The sequence below is a fragment of the Protobothrops mucrosquamatus genome, unplaced genomic scaffold (genome assembly GCF_001527695.2).
Source record: "Protobothrops mucrosquamatus isolate PMUCROS unplaced genomic scaffold, P.Mucros_1.0 scaffold467, whole genome shotgun sequence".
Lineage (NCBI taxonomy): Eukaryota > Metazoa > Chordata > Lepidosauria > Squamata > Viperidae > Protobothrops > Protobothrops mucrosquamatus.
The window spans coordinates 279880-305005 of NW_015386788.1; the positions used below are offsets into that span (position 1 = coordinate 279880).

General features: G+C 41.7%; 1 protein-coding gene across 1 annotated transcript; it reads left to right on the forward strand.

Annotated features, from left to right (window-relative positions):
* Nucleotides 1-1403: 1403 nt before the first annotated feature.
* Nucleotides 1404-24354, forward strand: LOC107287995 (phospholipid phosphatase 3-like). Its single transcript, XM_015816566.1, has 7 exons — nt 1404-1478; nt 1848-2086; nt 12503-12660; nt 13118-13398; nt 15736-15793; nt 18273-18449; nt 23397-24354. Exons 2-7 carry the CDS (start codon nt 1906-1908, stop codon nt 23496-23498), a joined length of 957 nt encoding a protein of 318 aa, XP_015672052.1. The 5' UTR covers nt 1404-1478; nt 1848-1905; the 3' UTR covers nt 23499-24354.
* The last annotated feature ends 772 nt before the right edge of the window (nt 24355-25126 follow it).

Consider the following 25126-nt stretch of genomic DNA (forward strand, 5'->3'; position numbering starts at 1 on the left):
CCAACCCCACCACCACCACCACAATAGCATGTGGAAGTTTTATAGTACATCTAGGATTATACCATTGGTAAGTCTGGAATTAAGTTGCCCAGAAGTCCTTTTCAGTTATAAAATAATGCATTTCAATAGTAAAATTAATGGGTTTTTCCTTTGGTGAACAATTGACCTGCCTGTTGGAAACTTTATTGAAATTAACACATTCTTGGGGATCAAAATTTCCCTGATGCTTTGTTTTATCCCACTTCAGCCCTGAACTGCTTAACTCCAATAAAGACAATATTTCCTCCCATTTGTTGAAACGATCCTCACTCATCTTTGCATACTATGGCCATTCTCAGTCCCACCTGCTTCAAATCAAGATAGTCTTCTAGCTTAACTAAGAAGTAATAAGGTCTAACAGATTTTAAACACCTTGAGGTTGTCAAAATTAAGGAGGAAAATACTATTGAAACGCAGAAACCATAAAGATGACTTAAGCCATCTCACTTATGGGCTGAGGACAAACTAAAGGGAACACCAGAGGATTACTGGGGGGGGGGGGAGAGGGAGAGAGAGAGAGAGAGAGAGATGCCAGATCAGGATTGTGCTATGGTTAGGTACAAGTGAGGAAGATCCGTACATTTTTCCTCCATGGTGCCCTTTATAGGTTAAAGTTAAACTACAATTCTCTTACTTTTCAGATAATTTGATTAGATACACCTGATCTTTGCTCAGGTGGAGCAAAGTTGCTGGGATAGCCGAACGCAAGCTGTGCGCTTGACTCCCACGCAGGCCAAGTGGAGAAGCAAGGATATGGGGTTTTGAGAAGGGGAGGGGGAAGAAAACGTCGAGTAACGTCGGCGAATATTGGGACTATTCTTCGATTTAAACTCCCAGAGCTGCCACCTGACCTTGCCTCCTGACAGGGCCCGCCCTCGGAGCTAGGCGTGGGGAGCGCGTCTGCTGCCAGAGGGCAAGAGCTGCTGGACGACGCTGTTTCTTCCATCCCGGGAAGCCTTCGGCGGCTCTGGGCACGGAATTCTTCCGACGATGGCCCACAGCGACGAGGGGCAGAGGGTTGGCTCGGGGACCCACGGCGCGCCGCCCCGAGCTCTCGCCCTTCGCCCCTCCCTGTTGCTTTCTGCTGCTTCCCAAGAGTTCAGCGGCAGACCGGCTCGGAAGTAAGCCGAGGGGCTTACGCGCAAGTGCACGTGCGATCCAATTCGATGGGTCTGTGACGCGAATTGGATCGTGGCCGCCTCGCGACTTCCTTTCCCGCTCGGACTCTCCGGCAACTAAGCTGAGCAGAAGGGAGGGTAGAGCGGGCGCGTCAGGAAGGGAAAGGAAAGAAACCGAGGAAAGGCCAGCCGAGACCGAGTTGAGGTTGAGCCGAGATTCAGCCCCGCCGGGAAAGAATCGAGTCCTCCTCCTTCCCCTCCGAGCTCTGGTGTCGCCCACCCGGACGCGCGTGCTTTGAAGGAGAAAGCGACGTCCGCCAGGTGGGTGTCTGCCCCGAAGCAGCTGCCGCCGCCCAAGTTGCCCCGTTCCCCCACAAAGTTCGCCCAGCTGGGTTACTCCGGATCTGCCACCTCGTGGCAGGGGGGCGAACGTAAAAAGAGCCTTGCAAAGCGTCTCCTTCGCGACGGGGCGCGCTGGGCTAGTAACTCGCAGAGAAAAGTTACTGGTTGTAGTTTAACCTCACCCCAGCTCGGGCAGAATCGCCCGAGGACCCTCGGAAGCCAGGTTTGCTTTCTTTGCGGAGCCCGACGTCGCTTTCCTTATTTTGCTGCCAAGAGCTACTGCCTGGATCCTAGTTAATCATCTCTCCCCACCTGGAACCAAAGCTCTGGATTCTGTTTTCCTTGCAGGCGCTAAGACATTGGATCCAACTTGATCCTGCAGAAGGCAAACTGACCTGAACAGATCATGCGAAACAATCACTCTGAACTTCAGAATCAGGCCCTGCAGCCTTTACAGTGGCAGAGTGATCATAGAGAGGTCCGGGTGACGGTGCGGAGCTCAAGAATCCAGTCCACTGCCTTTGCTCCTCCACAAACATTGCTGAGGAAGACCTTGGTGGCCTTCGATATTGTGTGTTTACTTGTGGGTGAGTGAAGGATGGGGGCTCTGCAATTTCTACATAGTAGTTTATCAAGAGAAGTTTTGCCACAGAGGAATGAGAAATGTGAAGGAATTAAATAATCAACTTCTCTCTGCAATAGAGGTGATGGACCAGCTTATTTTGTACTCCTACTGCTACCTCCTTACCCATATAACTGGGTATTCTTGCATATATCATGTTTCTTGTCTGAACCAAGGGGAACTGGGAACCTCCAGCTTCCCGCACTCTGATATCATTCATTGAGTAAAACCATATCGTCTAGAATTCCCACCATCCTATGCAGGTTTAGAAATGATGAAGATTGCAGCCCAACATATCCAGTGGGTAATGGAGTGTTGAAGGATTCTTGCAATTGAATTAGTCTTTATCTAAAAATTTAGATAACAAAGTTGAATCATTTCTGTTTTCATCTCTGGTCATTTGTACATGCCTAATTTATAGGGCAGTCCATTTTATATTGGTTTTGGATAATTGAGGATCTGGTAATGCAGTACCAAACTTGTTATCATATGGAAGAATCAGAGTAACCAGTACTGGGTGTTCCAACTGGGCATGCCCAGCTGTTATGTCTACATCGGTCCGACAGAGTTGGAATATGCAGCTGAAACCGCTGCTCAGATATTCATTTAATTCTCCACAGAGGATTTTAATTTAGTCCTTAGCAGCTGCTGTGGAAATTATGTCACCATGAATCATAGTGGTCCATGACTGAGATGGAGCAAACAGCTGTTGGGCAAAGTTAAGTCTTCTGAAATACTTTCTGATAGGGTGTTAAGTGTATGACACTCAGTTACCAGGTTCACTTCCACTTTCTTGCTCTGCAAGTGCTCTGCTATAGAGGTTGCTGTTGGGAAAGCAGCAACAGTGAGTGGGTGTCACGTGGCAGTATCAGGAGAGATTGTAATGGATGCCACGTTGCCCACTCTCCCCTCCAATGAGATAAATATCCAACAAGTAGTTGCTTTCTCACTAACACAGAAAGAGCCTACAGAATGGCTCCCTGAAGGTTGAGAAGATCTGTCAGGAAAGCCAGCTGTATAGCCATTGGTAAATATGGCACTTTTAGGAGTACTAAGGACCCTCGGGCACAGGTGCCTTTGCCTTTATTCAAGGGGAGGTGGCCGTTTGGAAGTCAGAACATTTCTGCACATTTGTGCTTCCTGGTTAATGATCTTCTTATTGGTTAATAATTGTAGGGAGACGAGAACAAATTCTTGAGAAGAATGGGCAATCACAGCAAGCAGAACTTTAATTCTTCGCTATACCCACTGATTCGCTTCTCCCCTAGGCTTTCCCCCCCACCTTCTGCTGGACTCTTCTCATACTTAAGCTTAGCTGTCAGGGTGAAAAAAATACCTAGGAAAGAAGTTTGAAACCCTTTTCCACAGGTCACTCTCTGCAACTATCCTCAAACTCACACCGATATTAATAACAAATGAGGGTTGGGCCCCTTTTGGTAACATCTGATTCTGCCCTGTAGAAATAAATCTTGTTTATAATATATGACGGGATCCTTGGAGAGGTTTGGGTCAAGACAATGGGCTGTTTGCACCAAGTCTTTGCCTTCTCTGAATCCCATTAGAATTAAGCCTAGGATCTGGGTTGGATGAAACGTTTTGGAGCCATTATTGCAGGAGACAGGGTCCTAAAAAGGGGGAATTGGACGTTGTTTCTTTTTTCTTGAAGATGTTTCGCTTCTCATCCAAGAAGCGTCTTCAGTTCTGAAGACGCTTCTTGGATAAAAAGCTAAATGTCTTCAAGAAAAAAAAAACTCCAGCTGGCTTTTGAAAAAGCACCTTTGGGGCAGTCAGGATCAGGATGACTGAGAATCTTCATAGACTTTTAAAAAGGGAGTTGCGGGAGACCAAATGACTCCAGTGAACTCAGTTCAGTCATATTTCTGCCTTCTGACATTTCCTGAGGCTCTTCCCATGCATATGCAAAGCTTATTATTGTCTCCAACCCTAGGGGCTGCTTTTTAAAGTGTATGTGGCATTTTCCAGGAAGTTAAATGCTATACCCTTGTACCAGGTTTTGTGCTCACAAAACAGCCTCAATTTTATGCTAGATGATCCAGAATAATAAGGGAACTTTTAGACAGAACTGATGAGGGGAAAGCTCAGTTTAAATCCAGTCCCTCAGAAAATTTTGGCTTCTTCCCTTTTCAGTCACCTTCTGGCAGGGTTTCAGCAGTGAGAAGGACAAGAGTGTGCTCAGTACACAGAGGAGTGTTTGGTGCTTGGAGACAGATGTAAGGCCGTCGGAAAGAGCATTCATCAGAATGGCACAAGGCCTAGCTGGGGAGGAAGGGACCTTGGAGGTCTTCTAGTCCAATCCTCTGCCTAAGGCAGGAGACCTTATTTAACTTCTTATGTCCTCATTCCAGGGGGGTAATTCCATTTTTGCATTTCAATAAGCCACTTGTTTTCTTTCCTTCCGAGCTATGTTGTACATTTTTGAAGGCTAAAGTGCTGTGTTTTAAAACACAAAAGCTGAGGCCAGCCACAGTCCTGATGAGGATGATAGCTCTGAGCAGTCTTTTGTGTGTGTGTGTGTGCCCTGCTGTTAGTATAGTTTTTTGGGGGGGAAATCCTAAAGGACTTAAAAGGTGACCTGGTTGGTCTCCAAAGAAGCCGTATTTTATTTTTATTTAATTTTTTTAAGTAAAAAGTTCTGATATGAAAACATAGCCCAGACTGGATGGTCTGTTGTGTTCCAAGTTGACATGGAGCCTTGGAAAGCAAAGGGGAAAGACAAGAAAGGCAGACTGGAGCAAAGGGAAAGAATTATTTTCACTGTTTGCTGCCACTATAGAGATATCAGTTTTCACTGGCTTGAAGGAAGCCTGTCTTGGGGGACTTTAACCTCTTCAAGGCAGTCTGTTTTTAATAATAATAATAATAATCACAAGCAAGTATAGAATATTGTCCAGATAAGGACAACTCCAGTGTTCCCCAACCAGCACGCCTACCCATCCTAACCATACTTTAAGGGAAAGAATGTTAGAAGCCATCAGGGAGGCGGCAGGTTTTGAAGATGCTTTGAAGTATTCAAAGACCTTCAGATCTTTTATCTTGTAATTCTTAGAACAATCTTGTTATCCCCATCTTGCAGATAAGGCTAAGAGAAGAAATCACCTGAGGTCACCTAATGAGTTCCTGGCAGATATGAATTTTTAGTGGCTAGTTGTAGATTTGGGAGATCAAAGGTATCACTTCAGTTCACAACTGCTGGCAGAACAAGCTATAAAGTATGTGACCACGTTTGAAATGTGACTCTATCTTTACATGTGAAGCAGAAAAAAAAATGGATGCTAGGAAAATACCCGTTTTCTTCTCCCACAGAATTAGCTGTAAACAAGACCAGGGGTCTGAATGAGAGAACTGCATATTACATAGCCTTATTTTTCAATATAGTTTAATAATTAGGAATTCCATCTGGGAATTCTGGAAGTATTCTAACAATATTGGATTGCAGTCTAATTAGATTCATTAGGAAAATACCCTTTTAATAGATACACAACAAATCTCAGGCAAGCAGCTTAGAAGAGAATGTCTGCAGAAATGAAATAAAATAAGATTAACTGATTCTAGGTATATTTAATCACAGCTTGAGGGGTGGGGAAATCTGATTTGTCCCTAGGCAGAGTAGCTATTGTCTTTGGAACAACTTTGAATTAGACTTTGCAGGCGAACTTCCTAGAACACTATACTTGTTCATAAGTTATAGGAGATGGGATCTAGACTTTCCATCTCAGACACCAAAATATCTTTTATCGCTGTAGAAAATAGGCTTAAGTGTCAATGCTTCCTTAAGAATCCCTTGTCCCCAGTATAAAGCCCGCTTTTGGGACCAAAGGTATTTCACCATGCTGGTTCTCCTTGTGTAGGAATCAGGAGTGGAACTTTCATAAGCATCACAGAGATAGAAGATGATACACTGACTACGTGTCAAATGGAAATAGGCACACTGGTTTTAGATTTCATTCAGAAATAGTTCTCCTGTGTGGTACAGTATACTGTCAAACTATTACCAGTAGCATGTGCAAACATTTATTTTAAAAAATTGGAAATTGTTCAGCAATGGCCGCTTTAGAAAACTCAGAAGACAACTGCTGCCCTCCAGTATCTGAAATGTCAAGGAACACTTTGAATGAGCAGGATTCGTTTTTAGCTATTGCTGCTAACCTCTGTGATGGATGGTTGTTCTATCTGCGTGTCCATTATCAAATAATAAAACAAGAATTCTGCATAATAATAATGTGCACCATATGATATAATATTTGTAGAAGCTAGTCCTGAATCTTTTTCATACATTTCATTGGTTTTTGAATTTTAATACTTTGAAAAGGATATTATAAATTTTCCATCCAGTTTCTTCATAATTTTATAAATGTCTATTATTCCCAGGCAAGTGTATCCATAGTCAGAGGCAGATAAGTTAATGCCTTTGGGACAGATCTGGGTGAAAGGCAGAATTAAGCTTTGTCTGGAAAGCAGGTCAGTTTGGAAGTTTGGAATACTTGGAAATTGGGGATCTTTTCATCCATCGTGTTGTATCAATAGTCATCTTATGACTCTAGACAATTTTAGGCCTGCATTAGATAGATGCTAGAAGACAGGTTGTTGGGAAACTTGACCAGACCCTAAGAAGGAGATTTGCACCAAGGTTGTCTGGATGGATTGATATGGATGGTTAGTAAAATGCTGACTTCTTCATCTGCAGAGTTTGACAGAGATCTGGAAGGAGCTAGAGTTCAAGTTGCAGGCAATTTGGCAGACTGGCAGTGATACCGTAACAAGATTTGTTCAGTGGTGGTGGGTGGGCTCCTAGGCAGGAAGAGGCATTCAGAACGTTTCTCAGGTAAGAATTGGATTGTCCCTCATGTGCTGACCCAGAAGTACTTGCAGCTAGCAAAGCTCAGGTTGACTTGGGACAAGGGGAGTTTAAGTTGTAGGTAGGCAAAACCTGTTCCCAGAGAAGAAAGATCCTGGTTTTATCCTCAGCTGGAACTCCAGCCTGCTTCTGTTTCTGCAGCTGATCCCAGTCCAATTTTGTGAGCTCCCTCTAGCCTCCCCTCTACTGCTTTCCCACTTTCAGTTCTTCATGAACCTTCTCCTCCTTCCCTGAAGAGGGAAGACATCACAGGCCGAGTCTTGCTCTCCTGGGTGTTGCTGTGGGAGGCGGCCGGACAGGCTGCTGCCTGTTTTCAGAGACCAGGAGTAACACCCTGCCAAATACAATGTCAAAGGAGTGTCACTCAGGGCTCAGAACAGGCCCCTTTTGTCGAGCAACTGTAGGAGATAGTTGCTGTGTAGTTGAAGGCTGGATGCATGCATTGTGCTAACCCACAGATTATTTCTATCATGGTTTGTTGAGGAATCTGTCTTGCAAAGAAGCAAAACAATCACGGGTTATTTGGCTTACTTTGTTTCCCCACTTTTTTAGCTGCTCTTGTTTTGCATTTCTAGTGAGTCTATTAGAGGAGAGTGAAACACACAAACAAAAAACCACAAGCAAACTGTGTCCCCCCTCTGCTTTGTTTTATGCAGAAAATGGAACACATTGTGCCATTGTGATTGGATTGTGTGAATCCAATCAGTTCTTCAGAAGGGGATCTTCAACCTGGTGGAACCGCTCGGCCAGTCTCACCGTTTGTTAGGGTTGCACCTGGGCAGTTGGCCAAGCGAGGCAATGGGAATACCTCAGGGCGCCAAGAAAAGTGGATATTAATAGCTCCCTCCAAGTGCCAAGGAAGATCTACATGCATGGCAGGGCTGGGGCACCATATAAGGGGAGCTGGGGGGGGAAGGGAGATGATTGCAAGAGATGACTATTGTGGGAACCTGGCAAGGTTATTTTGTGAGCTAACAAGCAAGACCTTCAGAAAATTAAGAAAGGGGGTAGGAGGAAAATTTGGATAATGCGAAAGGAATATGTAGCTTCTTAGCAATACTCATCAGATAAAATCAAAAGATTGAAAAGACACGTATTGGCATAACTGAAACATGTGAGGCAGGCTTGTGTATGGCCTCAAAGGATCAGGGGTTGTTACTAGCCACGCCCCAGATAATCAACATGTCATACCTAAAACCCCACTGGTAGCTATCCCACCCTAATCAACAGCTGGTGAGGGGTAGATTGCTTTGCATTTCAATGAAGGAATATGCTCAGGAGCTCTCAAGGTCTGTGGTTCTGGTCTTGGAGTTTTTTGTTTGGTTCCCTTCCATCACTAGAGTACTGTTGTCTTAATTTTTCTCCTTCTGTTATTTGCTACTCCCAAGAAAGACAAAAGAGTTGGATTCCCAGAGGATCCAGTTGGCAAAATTCGAGAAAAAGGGAGGTTACTTGGGGGGGGTGGGGGAGTGCATAGATGCCTTGGACAGTTGACAGAGAAACCCTGAGTGTCACCCTGTGGCATTCTCTGCCTTGAGAACTGTTCTGTCCCAGCTATCTGCAACTTGTCCCTAGTTGGGTTGCAAAAGGTATTTCTATTCCTGTACAAACCTCATTTGTTTAGTCTACCTGAATCCTATTCTTGCTCCTAGGAGGCTCCAGGTTCTGTTAGGTAGAGAAACACAGTTCAGTCATGTCACGATGCATTTGATTTGACTTTGGTTTTGAGCATTGGGCGAATCAAACCTTGTGGTTTGTAAACAGTTGTTTTTCCCTGGGATACTAAATGAATCTAGTCTTAATACAGGTAGTCCTCAACTTATGACCACAATTGAGCCCAAAATTTATGTTGCTAAATGAAACATTGAAGTGAGTTTTGCCCCATTTTACAACCTTTCTGGCCACAGCTGTTAAGTGAATCATTGCAGTTGTTAAGTTAGTAACACAGTTGTTAAGTGAATCTTCCCCATTGACTTTGCTTGTCAGAAGGTCGTAAAAGGGGATCACATGACCCTGGGACACTGCGACCGTCATAAATAGGAACCAGTTGCCAAGCTTCTGAATTTTGATCATGTGACCAAAGGGGCGCTGCAATTTTCATAAGTGTGAAAAAAACGGTCATAAGTCACTTTTTTCAGTGCCGTTAGTAACTTTTAACAGTCACTAAATGAACATTTGTAAGACAAGGACTACCTTTGGGTGATTCATTAATCCCAATTGTGGCTTAGTGCATTGTGTCATCTCAGCCAATGACTTGCCAAAAGTGCATCTACCGGTAGTAAATATTGTGGTAAAACCATAAATTTGGGGAACTGTTTTCCAAGTTCAAGTCTAGAGGCAATTCTGCACTACTGTTCTCCATGCTGATGCCAGCTGAACTATAAACCAGTTTAAAGAAATTCTATGCAGGTTGGGACACTTCAGCAGCAACTTGCCAGGAATTCAGTCTGGACTATTGGCTGCTATGCACACTCTCTCACCCCCAGACAGTTTCCCTGTTGCTGTGCCCTCCCAGCTTCCCATGCCAGGAAAGCAATTGCCAATCGCTTTATTTTCCATGGGCGGGGGAGGGGAGAACCAAACAAAAGCTGAGACAAATGCAAGAAAGAAGCTATTATTTCACCGAATCGCTGTTTAGATGTGCTTTCTGATACGTTAACTTTGAAAACAGTTTTCAAAAACTATATAATTAAACAAAAGCAAAAAGTTATTTTGAAAATGGGGGGAAAAGGAAACTACCCTAGTGAGAGTAGCATGCATATCCAAAATGGCACTCAGAAACCTTCTTAATGTTAAGCACACTTTCCCTGTCCTTCCCCATTTCTCTTCAGCCAAGTCCCCCTGTCAAGAATGCCATAAGATCATTCTCAAGGTAGCTATTGATGGAAGAGGAGTCTTGTGTGGTAAAGTCTATGCTGTATGACAGCATTTCTCAACCTTGGCAAATTGGAATATATGTGGAATTCTGGGAATTGAAGTCCACACATCTTCCAATTCACCAAGGTTGAGAAGCACTGGTCTGCTTTATGAGAAGGGTATCTTCAAGAGCGTAAAAAGCCTCTTCTCATATAAGTGTAGTAATGCCTGGGACAGCCAATTAATTATAAAACGAAAACACTGGTTAGTTTCACATCTTATGAAGGTTATTTAGACATAGCATGTTGAGCAAGCCTTATTCAGCAAATCATGATTTTAAAAAAATGGCTTAGCACAAGGTGTGAACTAGGATAGAGACTCCCTAATCACATTATAAAACCATCATCCTTTCAGCAGCAAATTTTGCTTCTGTCATCATATTTCTTTCCCCATGATTTGGGTTAGCTCCCCACCTACCTAATTTTGCTTTTCAAAGCATCCAACCACTCATTTGTTCCTTTTTTTAATGTGGTTTGGAATTGTGGGGAAGCTTTTGGTAATATTATGTCCCCACTCAGACACTACACTTAACTAGATTACTAAATAAGCCCATTTTCTTGGCTTGTAGATACAATCCCTTGAATCATGGTCAGGATTCAGTGCTAACAGAAAGCTAACCAAGGAGAAAACAAATTGCAGCATGTTAGGCTTGTATCTGACTTAGCTAACCTGAACATAATCAGTGGATGTCAACCAACGGGCATCAATCAGAGCTACTTTTTCTCACAAATGTAAGCCATTCCTCAAACTCACTTTATTTTTCTTCAGCATTAAGCTTGAAAGCAAAAAGATTATTTGGGCTGAATGAGGCAGAGATGCATTCACCACCTTGTTTAGTTAGCTGCAAGTGAGGAAAAACGTATGAGACCTGGAGAGAAGAATTACAACTACAATGTGGTTGGTTTGATTTGGGCTTATATACCATGTAAATCCAGTCATTGTGGTTCAGCTAACCGCAACTTCATTTCATTCCCTCAGTCTAATAATAGCCTACCTTGTATACATTTAATTACTTAATTGCATTTTATGATAGTGAACCACAGGCTTATTGCTCCCTTTTTTCCAATGAAGCTCAGCGAAGAATCCATAAGTTTTGCTTTTCTTAAACTACAGTCAGCCTTGTCACCTCATCCCAGATAAACTGTTGTTAGTCTTAAGCTGTGGTTGTTGAAATAAACCATGGTAAAATGTATGCACTGAGGCTTGTCTCAGATTAGTATCAGATGATATCTTAAATAGTAAATCAAAACTGTAACTTTTTAATCCCTTTGCAGCTGCATTCAAGGAGAGAGGAGAACTTAAGTTGCAGAAGTATTTGTCCTCAAACCTAATACAGGTTTAGATAGTAGATGTGTCTCAACAGAAGGAATAGATCAGAAATGAGTAAACCACAATATAACATATAGAGAGAGGCTTACTTTAAAGTTCCAAAGGAAAATCCTGCTTGAGCCGAGTGTTGGACTAGAAGACGTCCTTTTCCCACTCTGCCAAGCTGTGTTCTGTATTCTAAAATTCTTACATGTATTATTTATTAGCAAAATGTCCATAATGGTTATAGGTGCTGCATACTTGGAGGAAGGTCCTGCAAGATGCAAGAATGTTGTTGGATATATTTCATACCCATGTAGACACTCTCTCGCTGTGTATCCCCCCCCCACACCCTATTCCACCCCAGTGCAGCATTTTGCATTTCTCAAAGCAAGCAATACATGCTGGCTGTTCCTTTCTAGAGGAAGAATTTAGCCTAGATAGGGACTCTATCTGTCTGCTTACCCGGGATCAGCCAGGTCCCCAAGAATTAGGCTAATTTTGTATTTATATGAATCAATGTCTTATTCTGATCATAAGTATACTTTAATAAAACATAAGAACTAGAATTGCCCTCAATACATGACAGCTAATACTTATACTTCTGGAAGGCACCAAGCTGGGAAAGTACCTGTGTGTTGTTTTCTTTTTCCCTCGGTGTGGGGTCCTTGGTGCTCTCTGAGCTTGGTGGTTTTTTTGCAGATGTTTCATTACTAAACTAGGTAACATCATCAGTCCTAGTAAGTTAACAGTAAATGGCCCGACCAAAGGACCTCCAAGACAATTCCCACCCACACTGAGGGCATTAGAATTTAAATTGAGAGCAAACCTTACTAGCACTGATGATTTTAGCTAGATTGGTATTCTATATTTGCAGCATTGTTTATATTCTTCTATACATTGCATTGTGATGTTTATATGTTATGATTAGAGATTATTAACATTGTATTATTTAGCTGGCATATAGAGAAAGGAAGGGGAAAAATAAATCAATGTTAATTATCATTTAGGATGTCAATATTATAAGCATAAAATTTGTTTTTTTTCCATCCAAATGTAAATATAACACTAAAAAAGAACTGCTGCAACTCAGATCAAATTATCAAATAGATGATAATGGTTTCAGTCTTAAGCTAATTACTTAATATTAAGATCTCCCCTGAACTGTTAGTGTTGTGTGTGTGTGTATTTATATGCTGATAAAAGAAAAGATAAAGCAAATTTAAAGTTAAAATACTTAATAAGAAATGAAAAATAAAAAAAATTGTCCTGTTTCTGTAGCGTCCGTCCCATTCTTCATCTGTGAATTTGGCCTCGTTTCTCCAGTGCGTCGTGGCTTCTTCTGCAATGACAGTAGCATCAGTTACCCACTGCAGCATCCCGAGACCATCACCGACACAGTGCTCATTTCAGCAGGCACCCTGATCTCCTTCCTAGCAGTAAGTCTGGAGGGAGGGAAGGGGGAAAGAATGCTAGGTCATTTTCTACAGCTCCTGACTATGGAATTCCCATAGCCAAATGCTCAAAGAATTAACTGTGTAATTAGATAGTTTCCTTCACCAGGTTCCCCTGCTAAGCATAATGGCCTCTGTATCCCTCTTGAAAACCTCCAGGTTTTCAAGAAGAGATTGGATAGCCATATGTCTGGAATGGTATAGGGTCTCCTGCTTGAGCAGGAGGTTGGACTAAAAGACCTCCAAGGCCCCTTCCGACACTATTATTCTATGTTCTCTTATACCAATGCTCTGTAGTTTTTTTCATTAAAGATGGATCCCCCTTTTCTCTTTCTCAGTGCATATCCCATATCCCATTACCTAAGAAACATTTATTCTCCTATCTCTTACTTCCAAATTTTAGAAACTGCTTGTAGACCAACATCTCTGTTCTTTCTTGCAGATCACTATAGGCGAAATCTTCCACGTGCATTACCTGCCTCACAGATCACGCTCTACAATCTCCAATCCTTATGTGACTGCCCTCTATAAAGAAATCGGGGCCTTCCTTTTTGGCTGCTGTGTGGGTCAGTCACTCACTAACATGGCAAAGGTTGCTGTAGGTCGCCTCCGTCCACATTTTCTGGCTGTCTGCCAACCTAATTTCACTCACATTGTCTGCTCTGCTGGATACCTGGAGGACTATATTTGCACTGGTAGCCGCTCTAAGGAAAAGGAGGCCAGGTATGTATTGTGACAATCTCTCAATGCCCAGCCCCCCAATGGCGTATTGACAATGAGTCACAGAAAAGTGATAGATTGTGTGTATTTTTTATTCCTATTATTTCACAGGCATCATAGCGAAGCTGCATGTTTGTGAAAAAGATTCATGGACTGAATCTCCCTTTCTCATTTTCCTTCTGATGCTGCATGCAGCAACCCTCCTTGATCTGATGGCCTCCAGCTAAGTTTGTTTCCAACCCAGGCAGTGTGTCAGACTAGCCAGAAAAGATAAGAATTGTGTAAGTCTAGCTCAAAGGTGTGCAAAGTGAGAGCAACCTGCAGGTCCAAGTACCTTTTAGTAGGCCCTGGAGCCATCAAAAAGTTCCCCAACAGAAACAAAAAAAAAATCTATTAATGTGTGCAACTGCAGCCTCAAAAGCTTTAAAAAAGCATGACTATCAGCCACAAAAATGTGTTCGTGCTTGATCTGGACTGTGATGGAGAACAAACTGGCTCCAACTTCCAAAGTGATATCAAGAAGTTGTCTAACTACAGGCATCAGTGCCGGATATCGATCTGAATTCAACTTACTCGCTGCTGCTACTCAGGCTGCTGGTTCATCTCTCAAGCTGGAATAGGTATGGAGGGCCCCACTGGCTTTTATCATGGAATGTCCTTTGGAGGACAGACCATAAGAGAGAAAGAAGGACCTGAAATCTCAAAAATGAGAAAGTGAAGCCAATGTATTAGGGTACATCTCTAAATCCAAGAAAGAGAACGATTTTGATGTAATAAAGAGAGACAGCCAATTTCTTGCCCCAAATGGCAAGTTTTGTTCACTCAGACTACTGAATTAGATGGACAGTTTCAAGGAGTGGCAAAATGTTTGTCCATGCCCATGGAGAAGGATGTGAGTGGTATATCCCTTGCAAGAGACAAAAATCCAATGGAGCAGGAAGAAAAAACCTTGGATTTCCCATTCTGCCATACTCAGTCCTGCAAGTTCCAGCCAACAAGGTAGAAGGCAATTCTTATGCCATCCAAGGCTTATATTATCTTTGGGGAGTAGGAAATCTCTTTTCTTTGTTTTACCATTGTATGTTTCTCCTGATCCGACATTCAGCCTTCTCCTCTGCCATTTCCATTAATCTCTTCTGGTTGTTCCTGCTGAAACATACTCCACAGATGTGTTTCATGTAAGTTCTGGAGGATGTCTGGACTGAGGAGGTATAAGTTGGAACAATGATGAGCAATTAATCCAGTCAGAACTAGAGGCCTATGCAGTTCAGTCTGTCATTATCTCAGCCTCAAAGGAAGAATGGGATCAGATTTCATTTTAGAAGCAAAAGAAACATGTGCAGAATTTATCTTCTACCTGCAGTTTACCTCTTTCCAACTTCTCTGTTCTATTCCTATCTGGCTTTCTCTGATTTGAATAGATTTGCTGTCGGCTTACTCATGATGGAAGTGGAGGAGACAGAACACTTTAAAAAAAAGGGAGGATTGATAAATAAAATGGATCAAGTGAGGCTTCTGTTAGAGAACAATATATTTATTGTATTGCAGTTTTATTGTTAGCTTGACCCAAAAGCTACAGTCAAAACTGACTTCAGCCTTCACTGGGTATCAAGCCTTGCAAAGCTGGCAAACTCAAGAATCTCTTGGATTTCTGGAAAAACCTTTATTGCTAGAGGGGTAATGTATCAAAGTCTCAGAAGCCTATCAAAGCACTTTTCTAGATCAACTTAAACCTAGCATAATTAAGATGGAGTTACTCTGAGTCTCTTTCTCATATTTCCCCCTTTCTCTGTATGTTCCCAGGAACTGTTAGATATTCCAACACATTAAAGCTATCTTATCTGGACTACAGAAATCTGGATGCCCACTAAATGGCAGCCAAGAGAACTTTCTGAAGTCTTCGTTGTATAATCAAATTAATCTGTGTCCAAATTTTCAGCCCAATGAAAATTATGAGCATGTAGATCTCCCTAAAACACAGGTATCACATAACATATTGTGGCATATTGTAACGTTTTTTGCCTTTGCGGAGCCGGGGTGGGTTTGGCCTGTGCATGATGCATCCGGCCTGTGGACCACCAGTTTGACACTCCTGTCCTAAAATAATATATTTTAATTCCATTGAGTTCTGAGGTACTTATGATTAATATTGGTGGGATTGGAGTTTTTCAGGATAGCCATCAAATCATGAAAAGGGCATCAGAAGAAGGTGGTTTAGTGTAATCAGATTAAGGTTGTACAATGATCAAATTGCACAGATTTTGTGGTTGGAATCAGTATACCAAACTAAGCAGTACATATCATGACCTCTTCAGAGAAATATCCTATTTTCTCTTCCAGAAAATCCTTTTACTCTGGCCATGCCTCCTTTGCCATGTATACCATGATGTACTTAGTGGTAAGTTCCTCTCTTCAGGTTTACAGAAGTGAAGTTTGGGAAGAGGGCAGATCATCACACTACATGAACCACAGAGAAAAGGAGACAGACTCATGCAAGCGGCAGCCCATTGTAGTAGCTGCTTAAACATAACCCAGTGGAGGAACAGCCTGGTGACACTGGTACAAGGTGCTCTCTTAAAAATTATTCATTAAAGCAAACACCCTCAAGCTTTATACTGGTGTGGGAAATACAATTGGAAGATGTATCGTCTGAAGAGTTTGCTTTATGGAGTAAGCTCCTCAGAGTTTGTTTCGTTTTTGCCTGTGTGAATGGCAGCCTTCATAGCAACACAATCCTTCTAGATAGCAGAAAATTCTAGAGACTACTAGGAAAAAAATATTTGGTACTGAGTTAGCATGCATCCTGAAATGTATTTTGTCTGCTCTCTTCTTTAGATTCTTGATTTTAGCTTCTGAATTTTCACTGGCTAAATACATTGAAAGCATATTTTCATTCCTCTTCCAGAGAAGGGAGATAGGTATTCTCTGCTTTTTTATATACATTTTATTTTTAAAAAATAATACAGAATAAAAATTAACAAGAACTAATATTTAAAATGAAGGAGAAATGAAGAAAGGAGCAGAATAAAGGTGCAGTAATCAAAGGAAAGGAAAAAAGAATTATAAAGAAGTGACCTGATTTTCTTTTACAACGGTTATAAGAATAAATACAAAATAACCTCTTACTCTGTGTTTATAGCATTGTTTACATTTTCTATATTATTTTTATTCTAGTACTCAAACATCATTTTTTCTATTTCCCACAAATAAAAGGTTTTGAATCATCATTATATTTAGACATTTAAATTTAAAGCAGTCAGTTTGGCCATCTCAATAAATTCCATCTTCACCATCCATTCCTTCATTGTTCGTAAAATCGAATCTTTCCTCCTTTATGCATATAATAATCTTGCTTCAGTCATCATATAAAAAAACAAGGTTCCATATTTTTTTTCCAACTGCTTATCATTCTATCTCAAAATACAAACTCTGGTTTTAATTGTATATGAGTCTTTAAAATATTCTGTATTATATCTAATTGAGTCCAAAATTTCCTGGCTTTTTTTACCCATTCACCAAGCATGATAAAATGTTCTTATTGTTTACATTTCCAGCATAAGTTTGAAGAGCTTGGAGATGTGTTTTCTAGATCGGGGATCCCCAACCCCCAGTTTACGGACCGGTACCAGTCCGCAGCCCATTGGGACTAAGCCGCACAAGCTGTGAATGAACGTGCAAAGCTCCATTTGTGTAAGCGGCAGTTGTGCGCGCAAAACCATCCCCTTTCCTTCCACCGCCACTGCTGCTGGTTTGCAGAGCTGGAAAGGTTGGGGACCCCTGTTCTAGATTATCACCACTGAGGTCTTGTCTTGAGGCAGATCTATCCACAAACTTCACTGATTTCATATTCATTGTCTCCTCCCAGAAAACTTTGGAACTGAGATTTGGATGGAAAGCTAGGTATGCAGAACTTAATACCCCTCCCAAATTGCCATTTCCATTATGGAGAAAAACAGCAAGACTGTCTGATTTATAGTATGAATTTGCAACATAGATGGTTAAACATAATATGAAACAAAATAGCAGTACTATACAGCCCAGCCAATTTTAGCGAATTCATTTTGAAGTTGAGAAGTGAGTTGTTTGTGGAAATGGAAATGGACCAGGCCACAAGCCTGAGACCTTTTTCTAAAACTGAGAAAGGGGCTACCTCCTCCCAAAGAAACGGACTCAGAAGGAAATTCTAAGCCCTTCATCCGGAGCGGGCAGCAAAGAGGTGCCCACTTGGAATGCCCCCATCTCTGCTTTTGGAAAAGAATCTTCCCAATAGGTCCAGAATACTGTTTTCTGAAATCTGTCACTGTCACTGTTGTCATCCTATGCAGGGGATCTACAAAATGTAGCACGCTTGTGTAGGAAAGAGGGCAAGCGAGGAGAAGTGTCCACTACTTTCCCACTGCTCCCCTCACATTTGTGCAGCTCTCCATGTGTAGAAGGCAGTTATGAACAACTAATTTTCAAGGCAATATGAAATCTGGAAAATTTTCAATTCTGCATAAATTGTCTAACTTTGTTTTTAAAAAGTTGCCATTAATTGTTTTTACAGCTGGAAAATATGGAAGGTGAAAAGGGTTAAAGCTGTTGCTCTCATCCCTGCTTTCCTTTCTCATAATAGAATCTGAAAGATTTCTAATTGCCAGCATGAGGCATCAACTGGTTAATCTATTATGCTAAGCAAAAAAGCTCCATTTATTTGCATTTCCATGCTGAATCTAGCCAGCCCCTTCCTTTAATTTTCTAATTTCTCTGGAGTGTTGCTCTGAGATTCCTGGATCATTGTCATTGCTTCTGCCAGAGTGCAGATTTAAACAGATTGGGGGCGGATTCTGTGGGGTTTCTGTTTGCTAAATATTCAGTTTCCACTGCTTGTTCCCCAGTTCTACCTGCAGGCCCGATTCACCTGGCGAGGCGCTCGATTGCTACGCCCACTGGTCCAATTTGTGTTACTGATGCTAGCCATATACACAGGGCTGACTCGCGTCTCAGACTATCAGCACCATCCATCTGACGTAATTGTGGGACTGTTGCAAGGAGCACTTGTAGCCTATTGGGTGGTAAGTTACAACCTGTGTTTGTCAGTCTGTCTGGGCCTCTTTTGCCTCTCTGGCTGCCTTTCAGAGAGTGAGAAGGAGATCAATACCTAACTTTTATACCTGGGAAAATCCTGGAAAAGATAATCAAGCAGCAGATTTGCAAGCACCTAGAAAAGAACAAATCTATTACTAGAAGCCAATAGGAGTATGTTAAAAACAGATTATACCAGACAAAATTTATTGCCTTCTTTGACAAAGTGACTGAATTAATGGATCAGGGAAATAATGTGAAAACAGTTTACTTAGACTTCAGTAAGACATTTGGCAAAATAGACCATAACCTACTCCTTGGTAAGGTAGAAAAATGTGGGATAGACACCATCGCACCAGATGGATTTGCAAATGGTTGACCAATCACACTCAACATGTAGTCTTCAATGGTACTACATCTAAATGGAAGAAAGCATGCAATGGGTACCTCAAACTTCTGTCGTAGGTCCAGTTCTCTTCAACATCTTCATAAATGATTTAGATGAGATGATAGAAGGGGAACTCATATAATTTGAAGACAACTTTGGAAGATAGACTCCAGATACAGAAAGACAGACTTGACAGACTTGAATATTGGGCCCTATCCAACAAAGTGCAATTCAATGGTGAGAAAAGTAAGGCCTTACATTTAAGAAGGAAAAACTAAATGCACATGTATAGAATAGGTGGTAACTGACTCAACAGTAGTGACTGTGAGCAGGACCTAGGTGTCCTAGTGGGTAACTGCTTAAGTATGAGCCAGCAGTAAGCTGCAGCTACCCAAAAAAGCCAATGCAGCCATAGACTGTATCAACAGAGGGATAGTTTCAAGATCACATGAAGGACTGCTTTATACTGTAATAGTAGGACCACCCTTGGAATACTGTGTCGTCACCATGATATAAAAAATAAATTGAGACTGTAGAAAGAATGCAGAGAAGAAGAACAAAGATGATAAGGGGTCTAGAGGCTAAACTGTATGATGAACAGTTGCAGGAACTAAGTATGTCTAGTCTAACAAAATAAGGATTAGAAGTAACATGATAGCAGTCTTCCAGTATTTGAAGGGCTGTCATAGAGAGGAGGGGGGTAATCTATTCTCCAAAGCTTCTGAGGGCAGGACAAGAAGTAATAGGTGGAAGGTTCTTAAAGAGAGATCCATCCTAAAACTAAGGAGAAATTTCCCGACAGCAAAAAGAATCACTCAGTGGAACAATGGCTTGCTTCCAGATGTTGGACAACCGTTTGTAATGGTGTAGAGCAGGGGTCTTCAACCTGTGGGCCGTGGCCCATTACCTGGCCGTGGCTTCTTAGCCACCGGGCTGTGTGAATGGCTGGCAAGTGCGCATATTACCCCCACTCGTGCTAGCACTACTCCCAGCATCGCGCGGGGGCTTGCGCCCCCAGCTTCACATGGGCACTAGCCTTGCCCCGAGTGTTGTGCGGGTGCTAGGCCTGCCTCCAGCATTGTGCGGATGCTAGCCCCCACTTCCAGTGTCACGTGGATGCTAGGCCCACCCCGAGCATTGCACGGGCACTAGGCCTGCTCCCAGCATCACACACATACTCACGCCACCCCCGTTTGCATCATGCATGCACAGGGGGCCCCATACCTGCACCTTCCTTTTTCTCTGGGCCGCCAACCTAGAAAGGTTGGGGACCTCTGGTATAGAGCCTCCTGCTGAAGTAGAAGGTTGGACTAGAAGACCTCCAGGGCCCCTTCCAACCGTGTTATTCTATGTTCTTTCTGTCATTCATGAGGAGAAAGATCTAAAATGAATGAAAGTGTGTTATCTTCAAAGTCCTGGTCATTAGTACTTTTTCCTCTTATACTTCTCAGAATTCACCATCCAGCATGAGTCTTTGGGGAATTGAATTTCATTTGTGTGGTGGAGAGAAATCCAACTCTGAAAGCCTGGTTTACCTGTTCCTCCCTTAACATAAACTCTGGCCTTGTTTGCTCAACATGTTTAATGGAGGTGGGGGCTGCAGGGAAGCATGTGGTGCAAACAGCTATGTCTAATTAGCATTGGATTTAAGAGATTTACGTTTTTTAAGCATCTTTAGGTCCTATGTCAGCTTTGACACCCAGACTGAGGGTTAGCCCTCTGACCTGGCTGCTGAAACAAAGTTGTAGAATAGTCCCCCACCCCAAAAGGGACTTCTGCAGGAATGGTGTATTAAGTTTCACATTCCCACAGTCAGACAGAAAAAAGGTAGGGAGTGACAGTCTTCCAGCCACTTTTGCAGCAATTGTGAGGATGGTAAAAATTGGTCATTCCTATTTGACTAAACATTGTTGACTGTGCCACTGGAAAAGAAGAGGTGACCAAGTTAGCCGTATTGGGCAGTAGGGAGCCTGTGTGGTGATGATGCTTAAGAACAACTTCCCTTAACTTCAACTGAGGTATTGCCAAAATAAAGCAGGAAATAAGGGCTTCCCTTTGGAAGCTAAAAGAGCAGGGTGGGTCAGGACAAGAAACCAGCAATGATGGGTTGGGTATAATGGAAGATGTAGCCCAGCTGATGTGAAAGTGGACAGATGGGGAAAGCTGCTCTCTAACCTCCATTGTTTTATGTTCTTATATGCAGAGACTGGCCTTATTTATTTTAATTCTATACTAAATTCTATAATGTTCTATACTATTCGATCAAAAATAAAGTGAATCTGTGCAGATTGCGCAAGTTAAGTAAGTGTTATAATTTCCTTTTTATTTTGCATGATCTATTTTTTTTTTTTTAGAGAATCCAAGTGATATAGGATATTGGACTAAGATCAGAAACCCAGGATTAACTCTCTATTTGCCTATAAAGCTATTGGGGCCAATCGGTTTTTCCCATCCTGATTCATCTTACAGTGTTCTTTGAGGGATGCACTTGGTGAAGGAAAGGCAGATAAGAAAAACGTACCTGTAGTCAGGGGTGTACATCCACTGTAAAAATAAAGGAGACCAGCATGATGGTGATAATAAAAAAAACAATATTGAAAATGGTGATCCAATATATTAATGCCCTTATATAAATAAATGGTGCAACCACATCTAGAATATCTAGGAAGTTCAAAGGAGGGCAACTAAAATGATCAAGAGGGTGGAGCAGTTTCCCTATGAACTAAGGTTGCAGTATTTGTGGTTTTTTAAATCTAAAAAGGAAGAGACTAGGAGGGGGAGACTAGGAGGGGACATGATTGAGGTTTAAAAGATTATGCATGATTTGGAAAAAGAGGACAAGACATTTCCCCATACTGGAACCCGAGGTTACCTAATTAAACTGAATCCTGAAAGATTTGGGGCAGACAAAGGCAGGGGGATTACATTACATTATTTAAACTTTGGTATTCACTAGCACAAGATGTGGTGCTGACTACCAGTTTGGCTAGCTTCAAAAAAAGGTTGGATCAGTAAATGGGGATCAATGGCTATTAGGCTCCAAAGCTGTGGGGTTGCCTCTGAAGGCATTCTGCTGGAAGACTCCTGGGCATCTTTCTGCAGGTGGTCGGCTGCTGTGGGAAAAGGCTGCTGGCCGATCCAACAGGGCACTGCTTGTGCTCTTACGTACACAAGTGTATTTCATCAAGTAAGCTTGAAATTGTTTCAAGTAAGTCTATTATGTTTGGACTAAAAATATCTGGATGACCACAAAACTGCAGCAAAGATTTTCAGAGAATTCTAAGCTTGTCTTGCCATCTTAATAGTTGCTGGATGTTTACAGCCCAGATATGCTAACTCCTAATTTGCAGTTGAACTAATTCTTCAACCAATTGCTGTTCACTTGTTAGTTCTGCTCTCATAGGAAAGCCCACAGACATGCTTCTGGTTTGCAGGGTTGTGCAACAGTTAGTCCTTATTTTGGACCAGCTAATAAATACTTTTACGTACTAAATACGTAATTACATGCTGATTAGGCAACTATGAATTACAGCAAAGGCTCATCTGGTTTTGTATCCTGTTTCAAAGGTCAGACTGACTGACGTTCCTAGACACTCACAAGCTCGGCTCAAAGGCCACTGACCTATGTTCCCATTTGCCCACCAACAGATTCTCGGTGTGTAGGTTTCATTTGGCTATTATAGAAAATTGCTATTGATTGATCTGCTATCGTCTTCTCTCACTTTTTGAGCTGTCAATACTAGTAGACATTGTGGCAGTGAATCTTTAGCTAATAACTATAGGGAAAAATAAGGTTCTTCTGCCTGTCCTATTTGTAGTACCCATAACATTATTTGAATATAATCTGCATGAGGTCTGCTCTAAACATCGTGAAAGAGGGACTGAATATTTAACCTATATCAGACATGTATCACTCCCTCTTTATCCGTTTTCTTTAATTCTTTCACTCGCCCCTTTTCATTACTCTTTTCCTGCTCTTTAAAATCCATAAGGATTCTGTTGCTGTGTTGTGGAGGAAATTAATGATGGCTAGTTAAGTTAGAAGGAACTGGTCTGGGAAGTAAGCAAAGACACAGGGCTTAGCACAACTGCCAGGAAACACACACCCTTGTAAGTATTGTCTGTAGACAGCCTGGAGGAACTCATTCCATTTCCTACCCTGGTTGTGTGATTCCAGCCCCTCCCATCTGCTTCCAGCACAGCAAAGGGAGCACAAGGCTGAGATATACTGAAATTCAGAAAATTGTGAATGTTTTTAGGAAGACACAAACTGAAAGCAAATGTATGGAAATTTGAAATTCATAACATTTTGATCAGTGTCTTCTATTTCTGATATTAATAGCCTAGCCAGTAAATCAGAAACTGGGTATATTTAGTAGCCATACCAGAACGTTGGAAGGGACCATTTTAGCCAAAGATTTAAACTGTAGACTCAGTGCAATAATAGTGGAGTTGGATGTTGTCTCTTAAATGCGCTGACCTTTTTAGTAGTTACTGTTCTAAAGTGGTTGGCTCTCTTATGCCATTTTTCTCATCTTTTCCTTTGCAGGCTTTCTATATTTCCAGCATGTTTCACTGCAAGCAGCAGCCTCATCCTGTACCGTCAAGCATCTTGGACAGTCCCAGCTCAGACCATCAGACGGATTGCTAGGAAAGACTCAAAGATAGGCAGAGACTACTTCTGTTTTGTTAGCTGCAGGACCTCAAACAACTGAGCCATTGGCTGGGCATTCACTGCTGTACAAACTGCATTGGCACAGTGGCACGGTCACAGCCAGGTTGGGGTTCCTTGGAAGCATTTGATCACTGTTGTATCAATGGCCACCACTACATCAATTGCTACAAGCACCAGGAGAAACAGCAAGTGGTGCGCTGAAGATCTCCCCTTCCTCTGAGTGTTAGGTAGGGCAGCCTAGTTTTCACTGAGATGGGAAAACATTAGACCACTCCACACATCTTCTTGAGCCTCTCTCCTGTTGGAAAACACCAATGTCCATGTCCTGTTGGGCTTTCCTTTAGAACACAAAATCCACTTTTTAAAAACTGGTATTATTTAGGAAGACGCGCCCTTCCTCTTCACTGATATTGAGATGATCTCATCCCTGAAGTATTATTATGCAGTCAGATGATGATGCTTGGAGAAGGATAACAACTGTGGAATATTTAGCACCTGTGGTTTTATTTCTACTGCATTGAAACGCAATTGAAAGTATAGGTGGGAAGAAAGTACCTAACCTAACTACTCTAGGCATCTTCCAATTATGTTGGGATAGCATCTGCCAGCTGGGCAGCCAAATCTAAAAAAATCAAGGTGTTACAGGCCTAACCTATCTCATGGGTGCTAGATTGCAGAAAACTGGTATAGAAAAAGTCACAAAAGACCTGATGAGACCTTTCTGTCTTCTAAACCTGATCTCTTCCACCCCTTATAATGTGAAAGATGTTTTTGTAATAAATGGTACTGACAATCACATAATTTAATGGTTGCAACTGGGTAAAAGTTAGTTTGTAAACCTGAGATAACCTTTTCTGAACTTCAGAGTATTCCTTTCAGTCAAGTGTGTGGAGTGCTAAAAATGAGCCAATCTCTTTTTGTTTAGTATTGATATATGTAGGATTTTGGTATCTGACACAGGATACATTCCTAACATATTTAGCTTTCATTGAAGACACCTTTATGCTTCTAAGGATATGTAATCTCTTTCCAGCTATGATTCTCTCTAATCACACTTTTCACTGAAAACAGCTGCAGTGCTGGCCAAAGAACTTGGGACTCAGAAGAGATTATGTATGAACAGAATCTTATCAGTTATTAGCAATTTCAGTGAAGCAAGGAGGAAAGCATAAAAGAGAGAAGCATTTACAGATTCAGGGAATTTTTGCACAAGGACTCACAAATTTAAGGTCCAAATTTAGAAAAGTAGAAGAGAAAGGATGGGTATTCACAACATTATCGAGCAATGATTGAGTATGTTCACTAATTGTTAGTAGACAAGGGTGGGTGGCAGAGCAACCAAAAAAAACGATTGATAGAATTGAAAGACTTATCTGGTTCGATGACGCTTCAACATTTTGTTTTTGTTAGCTATTTTGCTTAAGAGTAAGCAAAAAAAGGGGGGACAATGTTTATATCCATTAAATTCTTATTCTGGGTGGGTGCCTGTAGTTTGCTTTTGAACTCCACTTAAAACTAGGAGATTGTTACAACATACTGAAGTATGTTTACAAATACCTCTTTAGTTGCACTGCTAAACCTACTTGAAAGTAAAGATTACTTTT